Here is a 15,994-nt window from a genome sequence, read left to right as displayed (position 1 = left end):
GGTTGAAACATGAATTCTACACAAGCTGAATTCTACACAGCTGAGAGAGATGGAGGGGTGTCTCTTGTTGTCTCATCTTAAAATTCAAAGTATGTTCTGATTGATTCCATAATCATAGACCAAATTTGATAATCAAACCACTCTCTCAGTAACAATTAAGAGAAAGGTACTTTGATCTGAAAAGGATAGCCATTAGCTTTTGTTTTATGGACATCAGATTCTCCAGAGATACTTCTCTGGTATTTCCCAGCATCGAGGTGTAATAACAGAGTAGTTAAGCACACGGGGCTCGACTTGTCGAGCATAATCTTGAGAATGAGAAGACGATAATTAATTATGAGATGGTAATAAAGGATCATAAGAAGTCACAATACTAAGGCTGAGTTTTTATTTTTACATAATTTCCTTTGGCACACACCACTGGAATAAAGTTATCAAACAGTTTGTGGTAACAAACTGAAAGTAAGGAGTGACTTGGCCCACTAGTAACCGAAACTCAAAGATTTTAGAATTATTTCATATATGAGGGGAGCTGTCCCCTCAGCAATACCTCGATCTTTAAGCCAAAGTTTGACTTTGGTTCCCAGTTCTTTTAGAACGCCTCCTGAAACACAAGGGCCGTTTAGAATAAGAAGCTATTTAAAGTACAGAAATACTTTAGCGTGAATAGCAAGGTGCTGAGGAGGGGGCAGCTCACTCGTATACGGAGGATGTTCTGTTAGGTCTTATCTAGTGTTATAGTACTAGAAGGAATAAAAAAAAGTGTATTTGAATACAGGTAACTAAAAATATGTGATTTGAAGCAAGTAAAACCAGGAGGGCTATTTGGAGTGGGCAATAGCATTCTTCTTCTAGGTTTTGTGTATAGTTTCCTTGTATTTGAATAAAAAAAAAATTGAGAAAACAATTCCTTCCGTCCTATATTTTAAAAATATGCTTTTCTTGTATTTTCGTTTCTAAGAAAATCAATAGAAGATATTGCCCCCATCTTAATTTTCATTAATTGGTGCCGCTGAGTAGAACATAACCTGGATGTGTGAATACAGATCAAACGTTGTTGAGGCATTAGGACTAATATAAAGGGGGGAAAGGCAAGATATAAACCTAAGTAAAACGTATGAACACATAAAGGCTATACAAATGTGTAATTTAGCTAAGTGTTAATTTAGATTAAGTTCATTAATTCTTCAGACATGAAAGTGTGAGCAAAATGAATGAATTTTTTGAGGTTTTGCAAGTTCAGGGAGCTAGAATAGGTGTATTTTTGACCGGATTTTAAACAGTAGGCTACACAAAAAATGTGGTTCAATCGCGCTTTCTAGGGCTATAATGAAAGAAAGGTTGAGATGGCTAGGCCACGTTCTACGGATGAAGGATGACAGATTACCGAAGATTGTCCTTTTTGGCCAACCGTCTGGGGCTACACGGAAATCAGGTCGTCCTCGTTTGGGTTGGGAGGATGTCTGGAGGGTGTAAAGAAGGAGGCCTAGAATAAATTAGGTTGGAGGAGGAGCGTGCGTAGCTGTGTTGGCCTCAGGCGGCTTAGTACTGCAGTGAGTATTAGTAGTAGTAGTAGTAGTAGTAGTAGTAGTAGTCTTGAGCCGTCATGTATATTTCCCCGGTTTTAAACATCAAAGAATTAAATTTATAAGATTGGACCACCCTCTCCCTAATAAAATGAGGGACTGATTTTTGTGCACAAATTTTGAGTTTAATGGGAACTAGTGATTCATAAAACTTTACTAATGGCTTGTGTCCTCCAGGGAAATTCTTTGTTTATCCCCCTACTTTATAAAAAGCCAAAGTAACGCCTTTGACGTCAGCACATGTACATACTAAAGAAAACTGTTTATATCGAAAGGTGACATTATTTTAGCTTTTTTTTTTCAGAGGAAAAAATACAAGGTTAAAATGAATTTTTCTGGAGAAGACAATACCAAAAAAAATAGTCCTATAAATCCCCGTTTTACCGAAAATTTGTTCTTTGGCACACGCTGTATGAATCCGGCCCTCCTCGGAGGGTCATAAGTTCCACTGCGTATGGATATCTCCTTGCCGTATGCATACAAACTTCAGCCACGGCAAGGTTCATCGTGCTACACGTGGCACACTTCCACTGTATGTGACAATCATGACAACCTGCATGATTTGTTAAAACTTAGATGAAAATAGACCTGTCAGCCCTTCTTCAAAGGAAATTCCTGGTTAACATGTTTGTCCCTTCCTTTTCAATAATTTTACGAGTAGAAATGCTGAGTTACGAGAAAACAAACTAAAAAGCAGACGGTAGACAAGGCTAAAAAGAACACATGTGAATAAAGGCAAAAAGAGCATGCAGTACAGAAAAAAAACCTCAATGGCTTCACGAGCTCTAATACTGTAGCCAGTGCATCTCTCCCCAACTGATAGTCGCGTCATAGCTGACCCCGGCCCTTCGAAGAAGGAATATTTTAATTTAAAAGGAAAGCGATTGCTTTTATTATATAGCCAATTATCAAAGAAATATTTTCTTGTATGTTTTTATTCGATTCCGCTAATGAATTACTTCAAAAGACATTTTAATATTTGAAACGAATAGAAATTTATTCTAGAAAGCAAAATAAAGTAAAAATGACGTTTAAGTGCATAACGAGAAGGATCCGACACAAATCTAAATTTAAACATGAAAAGATAAAGATCTCGGCCCGAAATAAAAGAGGCAGTACCGCCCTTTAAGCCACCCTCGATCATCACTTCATTTGCACTTTATTGAACATAAGACAAACATCCACTCTGCACATTTTATGTAAATCTTTAGAAAGAGAATAGGATAGTAAAATTTTTATTTAAAAAAATTGTTTTACTTTTTGAAATCTACAGAGTTTTCAGCAAAGCGCATTGACACTTAGGTCCAGGGTGGCTGTTTAAAGCAAATTTCTGCTTTTGTTCTTTTAGAGCTAATTTCTACTAGTTTAGTTTAGAGGTTCTTGACCACGGTCTGCGTCGTCCTGAAGCCACAATATGTCGAGATACAAGTGTTTGTGAACCGGAACCCTCTCAGGAAAGAAAACCAGGAGGAAAAAATGGTGTTACCGTATTTGCTAAAAATTCAAAGACTTGGAACCATGGGGAGGATTCCGGCGGTATTATCGAAGATGTGACAAGTATTTTTTGGATTTTGTTTATATTTTTTTGTGTTGGTATTTTTTTTCTCCCATGTTCTTTCCCGGCCATGTAGCCTTATGGGGAGATTGTCTTGAAGTAATTTTTGTTTATGAAATTTATTGTTAAATAAAGAACTCAGAACAGATTGATTGCAAATCCATATCAACAGTTTAACGGAATTAATTCCATAATCAATCCCATAATTAATTAATTCCATAATTAATTCCATAATCCGCAATTAATTCCGGATTTATCGGAATTAATTCCAACTCCCTTGATGCCCGAAAGGGTACATCCTCGTCTGTTTCCCACCAAGTTTAAGGACTCAATTTTAAAAACCACTGATTACCTTCATTCGATATCTCTTTTTCTTTTTCAAAAGCAGAAAGAAGACAAAGCTAAAAGATCACGTGAACAAACAGTAACTAAAAAACGTGCAACATAGAGACAAAACATTCTCAATAAGCTCATGAACTCTTACAGTAGTCACTTGAAATCCATCTCTCCTTTAACTGATAGTCACGTAGTCGTGCAATTGGACTCAACCGTGAAATGGCTGTGAAATAAAATTCCAATGAAATGAAGCTTTACATCGACTTTCGGAAAGTTTCCTATTTTATGATGAAGGGAAATTGCTTTTTAATAGATTTGAAAGATCTTTGGGTCACAAAGTGGGGAAAGCAACTTGTATCTTTTCATCTAGAATTGACAAACCATAAAAGCAAATTGATGTTTTCGATATTTGATTACTAATAATTTATTCATAGATCAACGATATTCAGGAAATGGTCTCTCAGAGAATTTGAACAACAAGAAAACCGAAAGAAAAAAACAAAATAAAAACAATTTACGTTTTCTGATCTTGAGGATGTAATATGACAGATTGTGTTTTTACACGTTTTTACATCGATCATCAAAACTTGAAAATGTATCAGAAACAGAAACGATATTTTTTTTTCTTAGGTTTGCTAGATATAAAACAAAGATAAGAAGTTAAAGTTTCGACATGTTATTTTAAAATACAAAATCCCAGCAATAATTTTTTTAATAAATATTGATTCTCCCCCCCCCCCTCATTCGGCTATTAGGCGGTTTAGAACATACCAAATTCTTCGTGTTAGATTTGAAAAATCTACATTTTCAATTACATAACAAACACTATTAATTTCAAACAAATATTAATTGGAACATAAAATTATAAATGATTCATCCTGGAAATCACAGCTGAAATTAAAGAAGAAGATATTAAAGATTGTTTATAGACCAATTATGATGGAACATTAAAATATGGTACTTATTTGTTAAAATGTATTATTTTTGTCTATTTTAGTGTACCCATGTTGAGGAAGCCTTCCACAACCCTCCTACCCAGGATATCTTTGTTTCTTTTTTTTTTTTTTGGTTAACATAGTTAATTTCCATTATTATTCTGATAAGGTGTATTGTTTTATTTATAAAGTTCTACTGTTTATCAACGAGATGTGTTGTTTTATTGATGTCCTTCAATTTATAAAACCTACTTCAAGAGTTCTTCTCTCCATGGGAGGTTAAAAAGTTTTAATTTTGGGACTAAAAAAAAGGTTAATTTGGGACTAAAAGTTTCAGTTCCAGGTTTGCTGGACCAATAGTATGGAATTCTTTACCAACGAGAATAAGGTTATTAGAAAATATTAGCCAGTTTAAGAGTAGACTGAAGAACCACCTTCTGGGAAGAGATTAAGTGAATAATTCAAATGGGATGGCTTATTGTCTTGTTATTTAAGTAGGATTTTTTTTTTCTCTCTCTCTTCTTTATTTTCCTTTTTTTTAATGAAGTCGGTACTGTTGTTCATTGAATGTTTATCAGCCACTAATAAGCAACTATAGAAAGTCTTTGACTTTGTATAGTGGCAAATGTGGTTCTTTTGTATATTGATGATATGTATAATAAAGGTGTCTCTCTCTGAAGTTTTGGTAAATGAAATATAACAGTTAAAAAGTTAAACCTTGTAATGTATTGATATAACCCATGTTGCATTTTTACTGCTTTTAAAAAACGATCTTGTTTAGGATCCGATGATGCCCTAAGTTGAGTCGTTTTAATAAATGGAAAACGAAAGAGCTCCTAATTTCTAAGGCGCGTAATATGAGGGCTCATCCTGATTTCGTCTTCAAACGAAAGGCAATAGCACGAGTTGATACAATACGCCTACTTGGAGTTAACTCCTCTTCGGGTCTCTAATGGACTGGACATATCAGTAAAATTAGATCCTCATGCTCCAAGAATCTTGGAGTTATCCTAAGATGCAAAAGTCTCCTCCCTGATGAGTATATTCTGCTACTATTCATTTTGTGCATCAGACTCGTCATGGAATATGCAGGTCCTCTCTTCGGAAAAAGCCGCATCGCTTCACTCAAACGGATTCAAAATCGAGCAGTTGGTGCAGCACCTCTGGCAACACGATAGCTAAAACCCCACAGTTAATGCAGAAACACTTCGACGTGGCCTCAATTTCAGTTTTCTACAATTACATATGTATAACCCTGAATCAGAAGAGCTATCGAAACTCGTTGCTGACAGAGCAAAGCCCTTGCGATCAACGCGCCGAAGTACAGCCCGTCAGGTCTACCTCTAGCAGGGTACTCCCCTCAAAGAATATCTGAAAACAAGTTTTGCCCGACGATTGGTCGCCACATGGGATAGCTTGCTAGCAGAGGTAATCTCGGAAAATCCGTCCTTTGACGCGTTCAAGAGAAGGCATAATATAAACCTAAGTACTGGAAAACGAGGGACTAGCGGCATATCATCACCTTTGATGGAGTCGCGAAGCCTGTAATAATGATAAAACAAATTGTCTAGAAATTGATTTTTTTTTCCGACTGGACTTGTATGAAGAACCTTTTTGTTAAGATCAGACGGAAAGAGACGTGAACATAAATATAAAACCAATTTGAAATTTGGTCTTAGGAGAGAATTTCTATATCTATCGCCAATCGTATGGTTTATTCATGTTCGTAAACATTCAAAAGTTCTGCTTTACTGGGGATGTTTGCTCTTTTTACCTTGATCGAAGTTGTGCTTCCATTAAAGTTGTCTTTTTGTATGAGCAAATAAATTAATAGAAGATAAAATAAGACTTCCAGTCTTCTTTTCCGTAACCTCACGGGCTTTTAGAGGGCGATGATGATCATAAGACAGTAATTGGGACTGTGTGGTTCATCTGCCCGTGCTCTGAGTACCTCTTGGTAGTTACTTTTTTAGTTGTGAAATAACTAAAGTCACTTTTTTTGGGAGGATCGTTGTGGCCGATCCCTATATATATATATATATATATATATATATATATATATATATATATATATATATATATATATATATATATATATATATATATATATATATATATATATATATATAACATCTATACAATAGTTATAATATTACTACTTTAATGGGACTATTGCTAATATAATAAGAATAAAATTATTACGTTCCTCCTTTTAGTTGACAGTTAAAGTTTCAAAACTGTAATAGCATAAAGAGTAACACAGAGAGAAATATTTATTAAACCAAAATGCAACACAAGTATTAACATCCAACCCGATAAGTAACTTCACTTAAGTTACTTAATTTAACTCTGGAAAATACTAGGATATATTAAAAAATTACAATGCTGACATAATTGATTAACAATTTCAATCTTATTTTAATAACTGTCTAACCCCTATCCCTCATTGAAAGAACACTCAAATTAGATGGCAATCGACCTATTTATAATTTTAAAATAGCAAAAAAACTACCATTTTCCGGACTTATGTCTCTGGAAAAAATTATTATTGTAAATAAAATCATGTCCCGCAGTCGAAAATTTACTTTTTCTCCACTACTTTTCCATAATTTTCCAGCTCGTTGAGAAACTCCAAGGCTGCTTTAGTTGACTCGAGATGATATAATTTAGGATGCTAGCAAATCGATGAGCTATTATTAACCTGATTATGTTTGAGTCAACAACTATGACAAATGGGACAGCAAAGCCTGTTTCCGACCACCAAATGCCACTTGAGCAAGTGATCATTTGCATTCTAAGCATTTCAAATTTTAACACTTGAACATGCAGACTTGCTAGGAACTGAATAGGAATTTCTATTAGACTTCCTTTTTTGCAATACATCATATATCCAAAGATCCATAGACGTTAAGTGGATAATTACATTCATGGTGGGGAGGAGAACAGCTAAGATACAGTACTTACCTCCCTTCGGTCTTTGCTGAGATGTTCAACCCACATTATATCTGACGAAAAGTCGACTCAAAGAAGGGGTAGTTTACCCAATCTTTTTGTTACTACTCCTTTGAAGATACCAAGTCAGGATGAGACTTAACATTTTGCGCCTTCGAAACAAGAAGCTCTTTTGTTTTTGATGCATTGAAGCTGACAAGAACGCATCCACCCGTATTTGAATTTTTTCCAAGCCGGTTTCATGTTTTTTATGGGGTTTGCTGGGATATTCTTCCTTTGCTATGGATATTATTTTTGCCGTATCATCAGCAAATTGGTAAGGTTTTATCGCCACCCAGGTTGTTAATGACGACCAGGAAAAGAGTTGGCCCAAGAATACTTCCTTGGAATACTCCTGATAACTCTGGAAGTTCTTCTAATATAAAAAAAAAATCAAAACCAACTCGCAATGAACATTGAAAAAGAAAATCAGTGAACACCTCAAGTAGCCACCCTCCATGCAAGATAAAAAGCTTTTGCGATGTCAAAGAAGAGAAGACGAATGTCGCGCCCCTGTGACAAGAGCTTAACCCACTCTTGATAGTGCAAAATGAATTGGTCTAACGTAGGTTTCTTTCTATCTTTCTAAAAAAAAGCGTTGTATGTCAGTCAACAACCGATGAAACTGAAAGTACTAATAGGATGACTTATTTATGACACCCTGAAAAACTTTTTCTAGGCTGAATAGGGCGCTGATTGAGCGATAAGATCCTGCACTAGTGGGGTTGGCATCAGCTTCGGGACAAGGAAAATGTGAGCAATTTTCTACTGTTTCGGGAACGAACCTGGAGCAAAACGTTTTCCAAACAAGAAGGCGAGAGAACCGACCTCAAACCGAATTTGAGGTCACATACTTGAGGACGAGATGGGGGCGCATCAGGACCTAAAGCTTTAGTGACATCTAGCTGACTGAACATTCTAAAAACCTTGCAACTAGTTATATTGATACCAAAGACCTTTGCATCTGTTGAATCTTGAGATTTGCCTTTTCATTTTGAGTGTTTTTTTCTCAAGCTTGTTTCTCACTCGAATACTTCGTCTTCACTCACATTATTGATATTAAAAAAAATTCTCAATTTGAATGCCTAAGCAAACAACAGCTTTTCCTGCAAAACCTATGTTTCCTTTCGTAAATATATTTAGAAACTCTATATTTCAATTTCTATAGAAGTGTGAGCGCGTCAGATACACCCTTTTGTTTTGAGCACATTCTTTACTTTTTTAAGATTGTTTCTCACTTGAATGATCAAAAAATTTTCAATTGAATGCCCGAGCAAGGAACAGCTTTTCCTGCAAAACCCATGTTTCCTTTCGTAAATATATTTAGAAACTCTATATTTCATTTTCTATAGAAGTGTAAGCGTGTCAGATACACCCTTTTGTTTTGAGCACATTCTTTACTTTTTTAAGATTGTTTCTCACTTGAATTATCAAATAAACAACTGTTCCTCCAAAATCTTAAAAAAACTAGATTTGCAAAGAACAGCTTTTCCTGCAAAGAACAGCTTTTCGTGCAAAACCTATGTTTCCTTTCGTAAATATATTTAGAAACTCTATATTTCATTTTCTATAGAAGTGTAAGCGTGTCAGATACCCCCTTTTGTTTTGAGCACATTCTTTACTTTTTTAAGATTGTTTCTCACTTGAATTATCAAATAAACAACTGTTCCTCCAAAATCTTAAAAAACTAGATTTGCAAAGAACAGCTTTTCCTGAAAAGAACAGCTTTTCCTGCAAAACCTATGTTTCCTTTCGTAAATATATTTAGAAACTCTATATTTCATTTTCTATAGAAGTGTAAGCGTGTCAGATACCCCCTTTTGTTTTGAGCACATTCTTTACTTTTTTAAGATTGTTTCTCACTTGAATTATCAAATAAACAACTGTTCCTCCAAAATCTTAAAAAACTAGATTTGCAAAGAACAGCTTTTCCTGAAAAGAACAGCTTTTCCTGCAAAACCTATGTTTCCTTTCGTAAATATATTTAGAAACTCTATATTTCATTTTCTATAGAACTGTAAGCGTGTCAGATACACCCTTTTGTTTGAGCACATTCTTTACTTTTTTAAGATTGTTTCTCACTTGAATTATCAAATAAACGACAGTTCCTCCAAAATCTTAAAAAACTAGATTTGCTTCTCATTGGTGTAAAAATGTGATTGTGTGTGATTTACCTTTTTTTATTCTTTTTTTTTGCAACGTTGTTTCTCAATTGAACGCTCGAACAAAACAATAATTTGCACAAATCTTAAAAAAGTTTAATTTTCAATTTCTCTAAAATCATGAGCATATTACATATGCCCTTTCACCTTATGCATATGATTTGTTTTTCAAGATTGTTTCTCAATTGAATGCTCGAACAAAACAATAGTTTGCACAAATCTTAAAAAAGTTTATTTTTCAATTTCTCTAAAACTATAGAGCATATTATATATGCCCTTTCACCTTGTGCATATGATTATTTTTCAACATTGTTTCTCAATTGAATGCTCGAACAAAACAATAGTTTGCACAAATCTTAAAGAAGTTTATTTTTCAATTTCTCTAAAATTATAGAGCATATTATATATGCCCTTTCACCTTGTGCATATGATTATTTTTCAGGATTGTTTCTCAATTAAATGCTCAAGCAAACATCTATACCCGTGAGAATCCTAAATTTTATTTTCATTTTCTTCTAGGATGTTAGTAAATCAATCTTCGATTAGTAGCCTGGCTCTATTAGAGCTAATCCTGGTGATAAATGGGATTGCAAAGCCAATCTCCATCCTACAAAATATCACTTGAGAAAATGGTGATTAGCATTCTAAGCGTTCTAAACCTTTAAGTTTATATCATACAAACATGATGGAAGCGATATCTTTTTCACAATCTCAGTCTTTTCTTGGCAACAAACTTTGTAGATTTTGGTAAGTATCATCTTTGCTTCAACAGAACTCGTTAAATGCATAGACTGGAACCATAGGTCACAATCTAATTGATCCGAAAAAAAGAAAGAAAAAGAATAAAGATCAGCAGAACCCTAAGATGGTTCACTCTCCCCCATCCCACAGACATACACTGCTTGTCTAAAGAGGTGGAGCACATGATAGAGCCTTTAACCCAAAAAAACAGTGAGCTTCATTAATACTAATGTTTAATTATAAATATGGCTTAAATCCCGTTTAGTTTACTTGTTTAATCGTGTTTTATGCATTGGAAACATATTTTTTTCAAAATCTGTTCGGAAAACCCCTTACTGGAAGTTTTTCAAGATCTAGGGGGGGGGGGGGTAATTTTCTTGCCTTTTCAATTTTTCAGTGAAGAAACTTTAGATATTTTGTTAAAGATTATCTTTGCTTTAACAGAACCCGTTAAATGAGTAGAAAAGACTGCACAATCTAGTTGATCCGAAAAAAAAGAAAAAGAAAAAAGGAGCATCAGCAAAAGTTCCACCCTCTCTCGTCCTTGATGCCATTGTACAATGACGATGAAACCGCAAGCCAATCCCTCCTTGTGTAAACTGTTTAAACTTCGCTAAAAAAAAAGCTCTTAATCTGAGCTTAATCTGTTTAATCTGCAGAAGTTTCGCCCATAGTTCACACACACACACACAAAAAATGCTCCGACAGACGACATTTGTCAGTTTTAGCAATATTAGTCGCCGTTTAGTTCACTGAGTATTTCCAAATTTCCCAACATTTACGGGAAAAATATTCGAAGTTGAAAGATTGTGGTTAAAATGAAATGGATCTGGATAAAGCTTTACTCCCGTGCTTTCTGAACAAAAACTGCATTTTTGTCCCATTTTTCGTAAATATATATTCTTTTTTTTTTTAATGCGATCATTTTCAATGCTAAATGTCTTCCATTGATTGCTGTTGTATTTGAGAAATTACTGGGAAAAATCGCTCAATTGCCCAATATAAGGTGAATTTTTCCATTTTTATTAATTGCTTGAGAAAACAACTAGAATCGGAAAGATTGGCAATTAGATTGAGGCTTTGAGCTAATTTTGTTCCTGTATGAAGAAAGTGTTAAGAGACTAATTTCGGTAAAAAGTTGATATAAGCCCTGCCAGGCACATGCATAGAGTAAGGGACGTTTAGGCAGTGGCACCAATTGAGCTTTGGGGGGTGGGGGGATTTACTACTTTGATTTCAAAAACACCCTTTTTTGAAAATATAAAAAAAACTTGAAATTTCTCCCCTCCTCTAGGTCTTGAAAAATACATTTTGCCTGCCCCCCCCCCCCCCAGTCAGATTAATGGATTGGGGCCACTGCCGTTGGATGTGCTAATTGTGTCATCAGTTGACTGCTGTTACTGTTGCGCCTAGAAAATTGCTGGAAAATCGTTCAGTCACCCGATATAAGTAAAAATTTCCGTCTGGAATTATTCCTTGACAAAAACAATTGATATCATCAAAATCGGTAATGAAACTGCAGCGACGAGGGAATTTTGCTCCCGCATGAACCGAGGATCAAGAACTAGCCTTTTGCTCCGAAAGTCTAGCGGAACAAAACATTTTGAAAATTACTGAAATTAAAATATTTGCTTATATATATTTACTATATTAGTAAAATATTTACTAATATTTACAAAATATTATTCTTTTTATCTAGCTAAGAAGCCCTATGAACTTCTTATCACACACTGATTTGTATAAGGAAAAAAGAAGACGGCTAAATAGGTTAGACGAAGAGACGTTGGCCTTAACCAAAAAGTTGGAAATGTATGTTTTTCACCTCAGTGATTTCAATTTTTGTCGGAACATTTTTTTTCTGTGACCCCAGTCCTCTTTTTGCAGGAATAGCTATTAAAAAATTTTAATTAGCAGCTGCTAAATTAAAGAAAATAGGTTATTGAACCAGTCACTGAAAATAAAGCTGTTTGATAGCTCGGGTAGATTCAGAGGCGGTATTAGGCGAGGGACAAAGCGGGCGCTTGATCCGGGCGCAGAATTTCAAATAAATGATCTACTGGCTATGATCATTTTCTAATTATACAATTTTATTTTCATTAGGATAAAAGAAGTTAATAAATGAAAATAAATAATAAATTACTAATTAATTAATAAAATAAAAATAAATTTAAACATTAAAAATAACTGGAATTTTAAATAATAAACTAAAAAATAATTAAAACATAAATTATTAGTCAATTAATAAATTGAAAATGATTATGCTAATGAATGAAAATTTTGCTAAAACTTGGCCTGAACATTTTGTGAGACAGAAGGGGGAGGGGTGATCAAGATTTTGCCCCGGGTGTAAGAGAGGCCAGAACCGGCACTGGGTGGATTGAAGCGAGGTTGATGACTGGAACGTGACTATAGATGGCAGCGCAAGTACTGAAGCTTAATAAGATTTGTTATAAAGATGATAATTTGAAAAATTCCAAGATTTTAGTCTCTTCATTAATGGTTCACTCTGATTGAGTAGCATTTTCCTAAATGCGAAATTGACTCAAATTTCAAAATTTAAGTAGTTTTATTTTATCCCTTCGATGCAATTGATCTTACGGGATAACAAACAGAGCTTGAAGAAATTGCATGGAAAAAAATAAATAAAGGTCAATTTAACTCAAGTTATCTTACCATAGAAATCAGATATTTACGACAAACTTCAAAAAAAAACACGAATTTTTTGGAGTTAATCGAAAATTTAAATTCATTCTTCCAAATGATTATTTTGTCTTTGAAGAAACATGTAAATCTGTCTCTAGAAAGTAATCTTCAATATGAAAAATAGCATAACAAACAGAATATAGACCTATCTGCCGTTTTGATTATCATGAAACGACATATCGAGCTTATGATGATCGTTCGACATATCGTGCTTATTTGATCGTTCGACATTTGATCGTGCTTACTTGATCGTTCGACATGACACGACATATCGAGCTTATGATGTCGTTTCATGATAATCGACATATCGATTATCATGAAACGACATATTATCATAGGCTTATTAAGAACGACAGTTCATTCTCATTTTTTCAGTTTTCATACCGTAGTTTTCCAAAATTATCATCTACCGCATAATTCCTTCCAGTTTTGAAAGGTTGTCCAATATTTTACAGACGTACCATTTTTTTTAAGCATAAGATAGACAGGACATACTTAGGTCCTGCTTTTCACTAAACCCAATTTTCCACCACTTTCTTACCATCCATTCTTTTGCTAAAGAGTTTCTCTATATATATGGCCTTGAAATGCTTTCAACTTATTTAATTTTTTTTCTGCATTACTGTTACTACTAACAATTCACTGCAACACCAAGCCGCCTGATACCAACACAGCTACGTACGCTCCTCACGCATCATAATCTAATCTATTCAAAGCCTCTCTCTTTACACCCTCCCAGTAAGTTCCTATTTTCCTGAAATCTTTCTTTATGACATTCTCCCACCCGAACCTTCGGCAATCTTTCATCCTCCATCCGCAGAACGTGCCCTAGCCATCTCAACCTTTCTCTCATTATAGGCCTAGAAAGCGGAACTGAACCACACTTTTCTACAGCCTAGTGTTTGAAATACAATCAGTCAGCCGGGTACCCAAAACAATCTGTAGGCAATTTCTCTGGAAAACATCTAGCAAACCGTTTTTTTTTTTTGGAGCACCCACGCTTTGGAACCATATTCGACCACTGCCATCACTGTAGCTTCCAATGTTCTAATCTTGGTTTGCAGATTTATCTTCCTATTCTTCCAAACTTTTTTGAATATTGCCTGAACAACGTCACAACTTTTTACCTACACCTCAGCATTCTGCACTTACGAGTCTATGGATAATTTTATTTCCATTGCTCCAATTCCAAACTAATTACCCTATCCTACTAAATTTGCTAAAGATCAATAGCGTTCTATTTGCAAAACAGATACAATGGCCTAATAATCACTACTGACACAGTTCAATCCATCAACTGGGACCATCACAGAATCTGTCAATAAAAGGCCTCAAATGATAAGCCTGTCACCGCCAAAAAGTAAATTAATCTATCTTATTCTCCATCAGCTCAAGAAGGAATATAGGCGGGGTAAGTATATTCAATTGAGGGCCTCTTTACAAGGCTGTTTTGACAAGGTACATCTTTTCGTACATAATTGTCACGGAATGATTTGGCTATAGTCACCTAATTTTCCAAGTAGAAAAGCTGCATATTGATAAGAAGCCAGGCGGCGGGGAAATCTTGCCGATAATCAAATCATAGGGGAATATTTAGTAAGGATATATCTTCTTTAAAAGTTGTACAAGGAAGGGATTGCACACTAGATAGCTCCACGTACGGCCATCATAGGCGACGACGATCACGAACTACACAGGAAGAAAAGAGACACGGACGTTTCTCTTTCTAGCAGAAGGTGAAAATACATACTATTTTTGTAGAAAAAAAAATAATTTGTAAAAAAAAATTCCAAGATGATTTAATACTTGCTATTTTTTTAATGAGGAAACCATATGGCAAAAACAATGACAATATCGTTTTTGCTAATTTGGTTAATTGGTTAATTGCTAGAGGTGGAATCATGGTAAGGCATTTACTACAAATGCACTTTCCTTGAAAGCTCTAACAAGCGAGGGGTTTTAAACTAGGCTCCTTCGTATACATCTTACTCTTAATGGCAGTCAGAGAGGACCAAAAGAAGAGGCGTATTCCCAAATAAAATTTCAAAAATACGAACCATTCGTAGGCCATTTTAGCCGAGGTCATAAAAAAAAAGAAATAACTCAACAGAAACATTCAGTCGAGGGTTGCCCGAAACCTGGTTTACATGCTTGGAGTGCCACATTGGTTTTGAAGCTTTTCATTTTAGAACTTTGTCCTTAGTCCTTTCTTGAATAGGGTCAGCCCTATTAAGTGTCTTTTCTAATGTTTTTAAATTATGAGTTATTTTCCTATTACAACGCCCCTCCATCAATAAAATACCGTACAGTAGGTAATCAACTCTAACATCCAAAATCATTATGAAAAGTCTAGAATCCCAATTTTTGAAATAAACGCAAAGCGAAGTAATGAGTTAGCACGAACAATTGTAGTAATTATTGCATTTTGACAAGAATAAATTCCATAATATATTTTATTCTAGAGCAGGTCGGATAACTAATTCTCTAAACTTTAGAATGTTCTTACTTTTCCACTTTTATAACTGTGGTGATATTGATTCATTGGGCAATAGGGAGTCAGAAATCACTGCGGACTCTTTATCGATGGAAAAGAAGCCAGGCGTTGATTTTGAGCCGAGTCCGTTGATTTTTAATTCAAAATCCATTAGTTGCGGGCATCTAGCTATGATTATTTGAATCATTTTCGAAAATTGAGCGCAAATAATATTAAAAATCTATTGTCCTATGGCAAATACATTTATTTATAATAGATCATTAGCAGTGCTTATTTCCAAAGAAAATCCTTGCGACCTTGAACCTAACAATGTAGAAGACCAACATCGTTAGACTGACCTAGAATAAGCTCATATAGATGGTAGTGCATACAAATAAGATAGACTTGATAGAGTTGCAGAAACAAAGTCCTACAGACAGTCTATCCAGAAGCCCTTAGAAACAAAAGTAATAACCATAAAATATCAAGTAGGGATTATGAAAAGTTTCTTA

The 15,994-nt window shown here is 34.8% G+C and overlaps 1 protein-coding gene across 1 annotated transcript in view; it reads right to left on the bottom strand.

Moving 5' to 3' along the window:
* Positions 1 to 15,994, bottom strand: part of LOC136040410 (protein sidekick-like) — a gene marked incomplete in the record, with an annotated part of 274,067 nt that overhangs the window by 126,958 nt on the left and 131,115 nt on the right. Inside the window, 1 exon segment of the mRNA XM_065724684.1 lies at positions 3,626 to 3,700. Within this exon segment, the coding sequence (XP_065580756.1) occupies positions 3,626 to 3,700 (75 nt within the window).

The sequence above is a fragment of the Artemia franciscana genome, chromosome 20 (assembly GCF_032884065.1).
Source record: "Artemia franciscana chromosome 20, ASM3288406v1, whole genome shotgun sequence".
Lineage (NCBI taxonomy): Eukaryota > Metazoa > Arthropoda > Branchiopoda > Anostraca > Artemiidae > Artemia > Artemia franciscana.
This window is presented reverse-complemented; position numbering and strand designations above follow the sequence as displayed.